This window comes from Pipistrellus kuhlii, unplaced genomic scaffold (genome assembly GCF_014108245.1).
Source record: "Pipistrellus kuhlii isolate mPipKuh1 unplaced genomic scaffold, mPipKuh1.p scaffold_m20_p_17, whole genome shotgun sequence".
Lineage (NCBI taxonomy): Eukaryota > Metazoa > Chordata > Mammalia > Chiroptera > Vespertilionidae > Pipistrellus > Pipistrellus kuhlii.
In genome coordinates, this window is record NW_023425482.1 from 21,165,217 (window position 1) to 21,175,755 (window position 10,539).

At 60.1% G+C, this 10,539-nt stretch overlaps 2 protein-coding genes across 4 annotated transcripts; one reads left to right on the forward strand and one right to left on the reverse strand.

Moving 5' to 3' along the window:
* Window positions 1-15: 15 nt before the first annotated feature.
* FBXL8 (F-box and leucine rich repeat protein 8) lies at window positions 16-3,743 on the reverse strand. The gene is given in 4 exon segments (XM_036441535.2): window positions 16-514; window positions 517-1,343; window positions 1,873-2,050; window positions 3,660-3,743. Coding segments are annotated over 3 exon segments (1,113 nt in total). The 5' UTR covers window positions 2,025-2,050; window positions 3,660-3,743; the 3' UTR covers window positions 16-380.
* On the forward strand, window positions 3,744-9,844 carry TRADD (TNFRSF1A associated via death domain). Of its 3 annotated transcripts, none has more exons than XM_045582810.1 (5): window positions 3,744-3,880; window positions 7,446-7,604; window positions 8,422-8,696; window positions 8,782-8,980; window positions 9,108-9,844. In XM_045582810.1, exons 2-5 carry the CDS (start codon window positions 7,454-7,456, stop codon window positions 9,416-9,418), a joined length of 936 nt encoding a protein of 311 aa, XP_045438766.1. In that variant the 5' UTR covers window positions 3,744-3,880; window positions 7,446-7,453; the 3' UTR covers window positions 9,419-9,844. The 3 variants fall into 3 exon arrangements, with proteins under 3 accessions (XP_045438766.1, XP_045438767.1, XP_045438768.1); XM_045582811.1 differs by lacking the exon at window positions 3,744-3,880 and adding an exon at window positions 6,459-6,577; XM_045582812.1 differs by lacking the exon at window positions 3,744-3,880 and having other exon boundaries at window positions 7,463-7,604; window positions 7,928-8,696.
* The last annotated feature ends 695 nt before the right edge of the window (window positions 9,845-10,539 follow it).

Below are 10,539 nucleotides of genomic sequence, written 5' to 3' on the forward strand. Positions count from 1 at the left end.
CGGGACGCAGAAGTCCTGCAGGCTTGGTTTATTTCACACTTACTCCTGAGGCTCGGCCTGGCCTTGTGCCCGCTCCTCCCACCCCACCGGGGTGTGGGGAGGGGGTGGGGAGAGGGGGGTGCGGAGCTAGCGCAGCATGCTCAGAGGAGGGAGGTTGGAGGGGGGTGATCCCACTACCCCCGGGCACATCGCGGGGCCATCCTCAGATGTTGAGGCATGGAGGGCACGCAGGGCACCCCTTCCCTCCCTCCCAAATCCTCGAGAGGCACAAGAGTCCTGAAGGAGCAGGTTAGCAGCTGGCGCTCTCTTGGGCAAATCCACCTGGCATCTGAGAGGCCGCACGCCTGCTAGGGGTAGGGGCGGAAGAGGGCTTGCCCCGATCACGCCACACGCGTGGGCCGCCAGGGATGGGGCTCCCGCGTTAGTTTGAGCGTGTAGCTGCGCAGGCGCGGGCAGTGCGCGAGGAAGGCGTGCCGCACGGAGGGCCGCACCACGCAGAAGCAGTGCGCCTCGCGCAGCGCCCCGCCAGCAGCTCCAGCGCCGAGTCCAGCTCGGCCGAAGCGGCGGCGCGCACCTCGAGCACGCGCAGGGTGGCGGCGTAGTGCAGCGCGGCGAAGCGCACGGGGCCCGCGCTGTCCCCGGAGAGGCAGAGGCGCAGCGCGGCCACCGGCACGGCGGGCTGCAGGACGCGCGTCACGCTCTCCGCGGGCATGGCGGGCTCCAGTTCCACCTCCACCACCAGCCCGGGCTGGCGGCGGCGCAACGCGGCCCAGGCTTCGTTGGGCAGAGCGGGGGCCCGTGCGTCCTCGGGGCAGGCGCACCGCAGCGCCAGGAGAGCGAAAGGCGCGCGGCCCGGCGCCGCCAGCACCTCGAGGGCGGGGTGGGACAGGCTGGCCAGGTGCAGGCCGAGGGTGCACAGGCGCGGGCAGGCTTCCAGCAGCTCGAGCACGGAGGCCGGCCCCACGCTGCCCACCAGCGTCCCGTTGTTCAGGAAAAGGCTGCGGAGCTCGGGGCAGCCGCGCGCCGCCCGCAGCACCAGCGCGTCGTCCAGAGTGAAGGGCAGGCGCCGCAGGTCGAGGTGGCGCAGTTCGCGAGCGGCCCGGCAGATGGCGCGCACGGCGTCCAGGACGTCGCGGCCCGCGTCGAAGAGCGGCTTCTCCCCGCGGCACTCCAGGCGCAGGCCTTGGAGTCCTGGGGTCCGGCCCGCCAGCGCGGTCAGCAGCTCCGTGGCCACCCGGCGGCTCGGCTCCTTCGACGGCTCAAATTCCAGCCGCAGATGGCGAATGTGGTCCAGGCAGGTTGACAGAAACGGTGGCAGCATGCCTTCTTGCGCACAGCAGCAACTTGGGGTTAGAGCGGTGGAGAGAAAGCGCAGACTGTGTCCCCCGAGGGCAGAAAGGAAGCCTCTACCCATCCCTCAGCCTGGTTCCAACTGCCTTCCCCTTCTGCCCCCTACCCACAGACCTCCCTGGGAACTCCCACCCTATCCCTTTAGAAGCCTTCAGATGCATCTGACAGAAGTGGAAACTGGCCAGGAGAGCCAGGGTTTTAGGAACTGGCTTTTCTCCGTGGTCTCTAAGGAGACACGCATAGCCACGTCCACATTCCGCTTCTGCTACACCCTAGCGGAGTGACTTGCAGGAAGTGTTGAACTCTTTCGGCCTCAATTTTCTACCTGTGCAATGGACATAATACTGCTATCTACTAATTAACATATGTAAGCACCTATAACAATGGCACATACTGGGCAGTCAATAAACGTTAGTCACTATTATTCTTTTTAATACAGGGAGTCCCTCAATCCCCAGACTCCACGGAGAGAGGGAGAAGACGGGCAGGTGGCAGGAGGAAGGAGGGGAGGAACGGGCTCACCTGATGTCCGTGTCATGCCACACAGCGCTGCAGGCGGCGGCAGCAGCCCAGGCTCTGCAGACCCTGGCGGCGGCAGCGCGGTCCTGCAGGGGCAGGTGGCGGAAGATGAGCGCCAGCACCTCCTCCGGCAGTTGCTCTCCAGGCTCAGCCATTGCTGAGGTGGGGGCTCCCAGCAGCTCTGGCGTGGAGAGAGAAGGATGTCCCTGGGCCCCCAGAAACACCAGAGCCTGTGTGTGGAAATCCCTGTGGCTCAGGAGCTAATACACAATCTGTGGAGCTCGGTGCAACGTGAAAATGCAGTACTCCTTCAAAACAGGTCTCACCCTCAGGAAGTCGGCCCTGGATGCTGAAGGGTTTCTGATTTATTTGCTCATTTTAGAAGCGAAAAGAGAAGAACATCTGATTATCCTTTAAACTATGTTATCACTTATTGGGGGAGAAAAACCCCCATTTTATACAGTATTAAAAGGAAAGCAAGCACGACCTACGTGCCAGGTTGATGAAGTTCAGGTGCCCTGGTCGTAGACAACGCTGTCTGATCTTCCTCCCAGTTACTAGAGTCTTTCCCTAGAGAAGTCGGAAGGCGACTGTATAGGCCCTGACTCTGAACAGCCTGGTCCTCCCCATCCAGCTCAGAGAGCCCCTCTCCCCTCCCCCAGCCTCTCTATACATAACACTCAGAGCTGCCCAGACCGGCCTTCGGGGGTCACGAAACTGCTTCCTTCCCAACTTGGACTCTCTGTACTAGGCAAGGACTGGGCCCAAGCCCTACCTGGAGGGCCACTGAAATGAGGCCTTCTCAGACTGCGAGGGGCCCAGAACCACTCCGACATTTGTTCCCCATACAGAATCGGCGGCCCCATCTACTAAATCAGACTCTCCGAAAGAATAGGGTCCAGGAATCTGAATTTCAACAAGCGCCGGTGGACTCCACAGGCCCCCAGTAGACAAACGCCTCCCTACTAGCCTCGCTGGTCCCTAGAGAGTGACAATAGGGTTAATAGGGCGGGAGCAATAGTGAAGACTTGTGATTGACTGGGACCATAGCCAATCAGGAAGCGGAGGAGAGGGTGGGGCACCGCTGGATCCGCCCAGAGAGGGGAATGCCCTCTCCCTTCCTCCGCTCCCGGGGCAGACGTCCTGGGAGCGTCCAATGAGAAACTAGCGGGAGAAAAGCTTGGGGCTCTGGGTTCAAGTTCCGACCTTGATCCCAGAGCGGCCCAGCCTCCCAGACTCAGCTGGGATTCCCCAGATCCACCCCGGAGCGGAGCGCGGCCTTCCCCCGGAGGGAGGGCGTTGTTGCAAAGTGTGCATCCTCTTTTAAAGCTGCCAGTTTTATATTAAGGTGCTTGAAGGGTTTCCTACACCACGCTTCACATCGCTTGCCAGTTTTCGATTCCCCGTATTTTCCAGACGAACGCTTCCTGCTGGAATTTGCGCGTGTGTCCTGGGAAGCTCAGATACCCTCCTCCATCAGGCTTCAACCTGAGACCCACCGGCACCCCGTGTCTGGGTGTCAGGGAGCAGCAGAGATCAGAGATCACTGAGCTCGGCCCCCCAGAAAGCACCGGAAATTTCTGGTCCCCGGGGGACGCCCCTTGGCTGATCTGATCGGTCTGTTTCCCGCCCGAGGCAGCGGGGCAGCTCCTCGCCCCGGAGCCCGATGGTCCCGTTAGAGCCCTGAGTCCCCGGAGCCCCTCGCCGCCGCGGGCACTGAAGGAAGCAGTTCCGTGACCCCTGCCGTGACCCCTTTTCCTGCCGTCTCACCTCGGACGCCGGGGTCTTACCTGCTCGGGGACCCGGTAGGCCGGGCCCGAAGGCTGGGGGCTCGCGGCGGAGGGCGCTGCGGGGCGAGCAGGGGCCGCGGGGAGCGGGACGGGGGGAGGGCGGGCCGCGGGGCGGACGGGGCGGCTCGGGCTGGGCGCCGCCCCTGCGCCGGGCGCACACCCGGAAGCGGCGCGGACCCGGCGGAGCTGGCGCGGGAGTCCGGGCCGGGCCCGGGGGCCAGGTGGGTGCAGAGGGTCGGCTTCGCGGTGCTGGCGGCCGCAGAGGGGGTCCTGGCTCAGGACCGCGGAGGCGATGAGGGTGTCATCCGCGGCTGCCCCGGCGGGCCAGGCGGTAGCGTGGCCCATGGGGCTGATTACGTGGGAGGCAGGAAAAAGGGTACGGACCTTGGCCCACCCAGGCCCCCTGGCCCAGCTAGGGGCTTCTGAGAGGCCGCAGGTGAGAAGGCGGAGCTGGTGTTGAATCTGTGAGCAGAGATCTCTTGCCCCCGTGCCCACCAGTCGTGCGTGAGAAATCCCAACGTGGGGGGGGGGGGCTAGAAGGAGGTTTGGGGGTTCCCCTGCAGGGCTCCGAAGGGGGCAGCCGAATAGGGGGCGCGCCTGCAGCCTGCATGCTAGGAGTCGCAGGCTTCCAGGCCTCTAGTGTTCACGCCCGCAGGCTGATGCCCCTCACCCGGCCAGAGGGGGCTGTTCCCCCTCCCCTTCCCCTCCCTCACTGTTAGGGTGTGTGAATGGGGCGATGGCCCCTGGTTGCAGGGGTGTCTTTTCTTGAGTCTGTCGGTACCCACGTGTCTCTCGGTCTCAGCCCAGCTCAGCGTTTCCGGGGCCCATCCTGGCCCGGCCCAAAGAGAGGCCGGCTCCGGGAGGGTGGGGCTGGGGCTTCCCGAGGAGGGGCTTCCGTGGAAGGAGGCGCGGGAAGAGTTCCCCGGGGACCAGGAGCCAGGCCCCCGGCAGGCCTGTCTGACTTCCCCATTGGTCCAGCCCTGGGGAGGGATGGAGCCCTGCTCCTCCAGGTTTCCAGTCCTCCTCCTCCTCCCACGGAAAGCCTGCTGGGCGGACTCCGGCTTGTCCCTACCGCCCCCTCCTCCACGTGGGGCGGGGCCACATCCATCCGTGGTGTCTGCACCTTCAAGTCAGGGACTAAGAAAAGATGGAAGAGCAGGCGTTTCCAGGGAAGGTTTTTACACTCTTCTTCTCGCCTGGGTCTCTGCCCCAGGGCTCCCCTCTTGTCTCCCTACCTGGCCTCACTTGTCTCGTTTTGTGTTGTGTTTTTTTAAAATATATTTATTGATTTTTAAAATATATATATTTTATTGATTTTTCACAGAGAGGAAGAGAGAGGGATAGAGAGTTAGAAACATCGATGAGAGAGAATCATCGATCAGCTGCCTCTTGCACACCCCCCACCGGGGATGTGCCCACAACCAAGGTACATGCCCTTGACCAGAATCGAACCCGGGACCTTTCAGTCCACAGGCCGACGCTCTATCCACTGAGCCAAACCGGTCCCGGCTTTTTTCTTTTTAAGGAAAACCAATTAATTTCGCTTTTTTTATTTATTTATTACAAAGGACATGTATTTTGCATGAAGTAGAATATTGCTAAATACAATAACAAATGAACTCCCCCCCCCAAAAAAAAAAATCTCCTCCATTCCCATAGAGCATTGTTTTGGGTAAACACACAAGTATTGATATGTTTTCTATCAAAAGGCTGTTGGTGCGGGGGTGGGGAGCCCAAAAGCCATTTCCCTGTGCTCAGACCCAGGATAGGCCCATCGCCAGGACTGGGGGATGCTGCGTGGCCTCTGCCCAGGGACTGCCCAGGCTTTGGCTCTCCGGGGAAGGTCTGCCCAGAAACGGCCTCCCCAACAACATCCACGCCTCTGGTCCCGGCCCCTTCTGGCATCCCTCCCCTGAGGCTCCTGTCCCTCTGTACACAGATGGCAGCTGAGACCACCCCATCTGGATGCGAGCAGAGCAATGAGTCAGTGCAGGTGCTCACTGGGGCTCAGCACCCAGCCCACCATCCGTAAATGCCCGGGACCAGGGAGCCAAGGCTGATGGGGCCGGAGGTGGGGTCTGAGCCCGTGTTTATAGGATGAGGGTGGGATGTTGCCTCCAGTGAGGCGGGGAGGAAGGAGCAGGCCTGGTGGCACTGTAACTAGGAGGCCACTGAACTGAAGGTCAGCGCAGGGTGGCTCCCTGGTGGGAATTCTGCCCCTGGTCTAGGGCTAGGATTTTGGCATTAGATGGAGGATATACCAGAACCACGGGCCCTGGCTCTCTCTGAGCAGGGAAGGAGTCTGTAATAGAACAATTTCAGTGGCATGAGGACAAGAGCCCAGCTCTGAGAACTAAAAGGAATGACTAGCTCACATAACGGAGAAGTCCGGGTGCAGCTAGAGCCAGGAGCCGGGGGCATGGTGTGCAGCTGGGCACGCACCTCCTCCTCTCCCGGCTCTGTTTCCTTTGTCAGTTTCATTCTCATTCTGGCTCTTCCCAGGCAGTGCCAAGGGAGGGAGACCTCCCCTTCCTTCCAGCTCAGCCCCACGGGAAGAGAAACTAGTGTCTCTTTCCTCTCGGTCCAGCCAAGGTTGCTTGATCTGTCTTGAAATCTGCCCAACTCGGAACTCATCATTTTTTTTTTTTAAAGGGATGGGAGGCATTGCAATGTTTATTTATTTATTTTTAAAATATATTTTATTGATTTTTTACAGAGAGGAAGGGAGAGAGATAGTTAGAAACATCGATGAGAGAAAGCCATCGATCAGCTGCCTCTTGCACACCCCCTTCTGGGGATGTGCCCACAACCAATGTACATGCCCTTGACCGGAATCGAACCCGGGACCTTTCAGTCTGCAGACCGACGCTCTACCACTGAGCCAAACCGGCTTTGGCAGAACTCATCATTTTAGAAAGGTGAATGGAATACCAGGTTGGCCAGACCTGTTTCACAGGCCCACACCAGGAGTTAGGGGGTGGGGTTAGCCCTCCCAACAGGCACGTGGATTAAAGGGAAGCGAGAAGGCCCCCCAAAAGTCCATCAGGATGGGGGAAAGGAATCTGGGCAGGCACAAACTATGGGCATCCTTTGACGTGAAGTCAGAGTGTGCAGTTAGGGATGCAGGGGAGAACACTGCTGTGGTGGGAGGGGGGCTGTGGTCCGAAGCCTCAGGACCTAAGGCAGTGGTCGGCAAATCGCAGCTCTCGAGCCACATGCGGCTCTTTGGCCCCTTGAATGTGGCTCTTCCACAAAATACCACGTGCGGGCACCTAAGTACAGTGCGATAGAAACTTCGTGGCCCATGGGCAGAAGTAGGTTTCGGCTCTTAAATTTCGATCGTTGTACTGTTGATATGTGGGTCTTTTGACTAATGAGTTTGCCGACCACTGACCTAAGGGATCCTGGGAGCTCAAGGTTAAGCTGAGGGCATACCAGGACATGGATCCCGTTGGCCTGGGTACCTCCAGGATGAAGACGTCTCCGGTCAGCTTTGGTAAGAGAGACAATTGGTCTGAGGAAAAGGCATGACTTCTCTGCCTTTCCCCTCTCGCTACTGTGACCACGGGCTCTTCTTCTGAGAAGGCAGTGGAGGGAGGGGCAGTCCTCCCTGCAAAGTTGGGGCTGAGCTGGGCTGGACTCCATGGAGCCAGACACACAGGGGCTTCCTGTGAGATGGTGAGCAAGTATGCCAGCTGGATGGGGACAGCAGGGCCGTGTGGGACGGGATGGGTCGCCTCCAGGGCTGGGTTTGGGGGTGATCCGGATGCCTGTCTGCATCTCCAGGAGGCGAGATGGCGGCTGGGCCCAATGGGCTGGAGGAGTGGGTGGGCAGCGCATACCTGTTTGTGGAGTCCTCGCTGGACAAGGTGGTCCTGTCAGACGCTTACGCTCATCCCCAGCAGAAGGTGGCGGTGTACAGGGCTCTGCGGGCTGCATTGGCAGGTGCGTGACTGGGTCACTTGGTGGGAAAGGGGAGGCTTGTGGTGGGCGGGGCCAGGGGCTAACACCCTCCCAATCCGTTCAACTCTGTGGGCATGTGCCTAACCTCAAGCAGGGAAAAGATTTGATGGCAGGGACTGGTCTGGTTGCTTAGGCTGTCTTCTTTGTTACCCATACGCGTCCTTGGGTGCAGATAGCTAATCTTCGTGTCTGTGTATGATCTACTACTTATGTGTGCACTAACGTCCTCCACTCCCCAAACCGGCCGGATCACTGCTTTCTACTAATCGCACACATCTCTCTCCTCTTTTCCTCTCTCACTGCAGCACTCCTTGCCCCGAACCCCTTCCCAGTAACTACCTTCCAGGGGGGACCCCCTTTCCCATATCAGGGCAGAGGTGACGGGAGACTGAGCCTGGTTGGGGGGGTCCCACTCTGGGGCAGCAGGAGCCGTACTTGATGGCGGCCTAAGACCTGAGACCTCCCGCTCCTTCCCCGCCGGCCCCCTACCCAGATGTTTTGGCTGCCCAGGGCATTCGCCCCCCTCTTTGCTGCCAAGTCTCTCTGCACATCCCTTTTGCCCACCTTAACTTGGGGCTCCAGTGATGGGGCTAGGATGGTACCCACTCCCTGGAATAGGTCCTGGCCTTCATGCTGGTATCCCAATTTTGTTTTCCGGCTGGGAGCTCTGGGGTAACCCCGTGCTCCTAGGCCTGGTGGCTAGGGAGGTTGCTCTGACCATGGGCTTCACCCCTCTTCCGACTGCTTGGAGAACGGGCCGGTTGAGGACCGTCTGGCGCCTGACTGCCCGCCTCCGCAGAGAGCGGGAGCCCTGACGAGTTGCAGATGCTCAAGATCCACCGCAGCGATCCGCAGCTGATCGTGCAGCTGCGTTTCCGCGGGCGCCAGCCCTGCGGCCGCTTCCTCCGCGCCTACCGCGAGGGGGCGCTGCGCGCCGCGCTGGAGGGCCGCCTGGCTGCCTCGCTCACCCTGTGCGCGGTGCCTTTGGAACTGGAGCTGCGCGCCGGCGCCGAGCGGCTGGACGCCCTGCTGGCAGACGAGGAGCGCTGTTTGAGCTGCATCTTTGCCCAGAAGGTGCGGCGGCGGGACTGGGCCCAGAGGTGGGGCAGGGATGCGTGGCTAAGACCCCCCCGCACCGACGCAGCACTCCTCTCCCTAGCCTGACCGGATGCGGGACGAGGAACTCGCGGAGCTGGAGGATGCGCTCCGGAACTTGACTTTTGGCTCAGGGGGCCAGGAGGGTGGCAACGCAGAGGTACCTCCAGCCCCTTCGCAGTCCCTGGCCCCGTCTCCGCCGGAGAAGCCACCGCCAGCGCCACCCTCTGGCCAGACTTTTATGTTCCAGGGCCAGCCCATAGGTGAGGCGCGCTTGGAAAGGCAGAGAGACAGGGGCACCTGGAAATGGCAGGGCGGGAATGGAAGGGTAGCGGTGTGCCCCCGCCCCCAGCTCACCCCACTTTCCACTCCTCCCCTCCCCTCCCGCAGTGAACCGGCCGCTAAACCTGCAGGACCAGCAGACGTTTGCGCGCTCAGTGGGCCTCAAGTGGCGCAAGGTGGGGCGCTCCCTGCAGCGCGGCTGCCGCGCGCTGAGGGACCCGGTGCTCGAGTCCCTGGCCTACGAGTACGAGCGCGAGGGGCTGTACGAGCAAGCCTTCCAGCTCCTGCGGCGCTTCGTGCAGGCCGAGGGCCGCCGCGCCACGCTGCAGCGCCTGGTGGAGGCGCTCGAGGAGAACGAGCTCACCAGCCTGGCGGAGGACTTGCTGGGCCTGGCGAACCCTGACAGCACCCTGGCCTAGGCTGGGTACCAGGCACACAAGGACGGCCGGCCAGTGGCCCAGCCAGGGTTTGGAGCACCCGGATGACTCTAGGGTCCCTTCTTGCTGCTAAGGCTGCCCTGTCCATTCACAGGACTTAACTACCCTCCTGAGTGGAGCTGCTGGGCAGAATGGACTGCCTTCTCCGGGAGTCAGACAGGCACCCGCCATGCCTGCTGGGGTGCCATAGGGGATTCTGCCCCAGATAAGGACAGTGTGTGGGTGCCTCACCGCACCTATCCCACAAGGGGGGTGGGGGGGGGGCTTGTGGCCGGCCCTTCACTCTTCTCTCATTGCACAATCACTCATGAGGCACCTGCTGTGTTTAGGCATCATCCTGGGTGCTACAAATACTTTGGTGAACAAGACAGTTCACACTCAGTATGGGACTCCCAAGTAGTAAGCAACAGTAATAAATTGTTACCCGTTTCTCTTCTTTCCTTTTAATATTTAACTTTTTTAAAAAAACTATATTTTATTGATTTTTTCAGAGAGGAAGTGAGAGAGATAGAGAGTTAGAAACATTGATCAGCTGCCTCTTGCACACCCCCTACTGGGGATATGCCCGCAACCAAGGTACATGCCCTTGACCGGAATCGAACCCGGGACCTTTCAGTCCCCAAGCCGACGCTCTATCCATTGAGCCAAACCGGTTTCGGCAATATTTAACTTTTTGATTTGAAAGAGAGGAAGGTAGAGAGAAACATCCATTTGTTGGTCTACCCATTTATGCATTCATTGGTTGCTTCTTGTATGTGCCCCAAGGATGGAGCCTGCAACCTTGGTTTATCGGGACAAAACTCTATAATCAATTGAGCTACCCAGCCAGAGCATGGTACCTGTTTCTTGATGTGAAAAATATCAGCACTGAGCAGGGGCCTAACCCAGATAGGGCTTAGGCTTCCTGGGAGAGATATGAGTGTGAATAAAGGAGGGTTATTGGCGGGGAGGGTGAGAGAATGGCAATGTCCTGGGGGAGGAAAGAGGGAAAGATGTTAGAACAGAAAGTCTGAGTGGCTGGATCTAGGGGTGGGTGGATTTGCAGAGACAGGCTGGTGAGTGGGGGAGGTAGAGAGCATGGGGTCTGGGATGCCATATTTTAC

What these genes read in the sequence shown, in the direction of transcription:
- TRADD (XM_045582810.1), top strand. Translation starts at nt 7,454, where the DNA reads ATGGCGGCTGGGCCCAATGGGCTGGAGGAGTGGGTGGGCAGCGCATAC. An exon ending in TCTGCGGGCTGCATTGGCAG is followed by an intron (nt 7,605 to 8,421) that starts GTGCGTGACTGG and finishes CCGCCTCCGCAG; the next exon opens with AGAGCGGGAGCCCTGACGAG. An exon ending in GTTCCAGGGCCAGCCCATAG is followed by an intron (nt 8,981 to 9,107) that starts GTGAGGCGCGCT and finishes CCCCTCCCGCAG; the next exon opens with TGAACCGGCCGCTAAACCTG.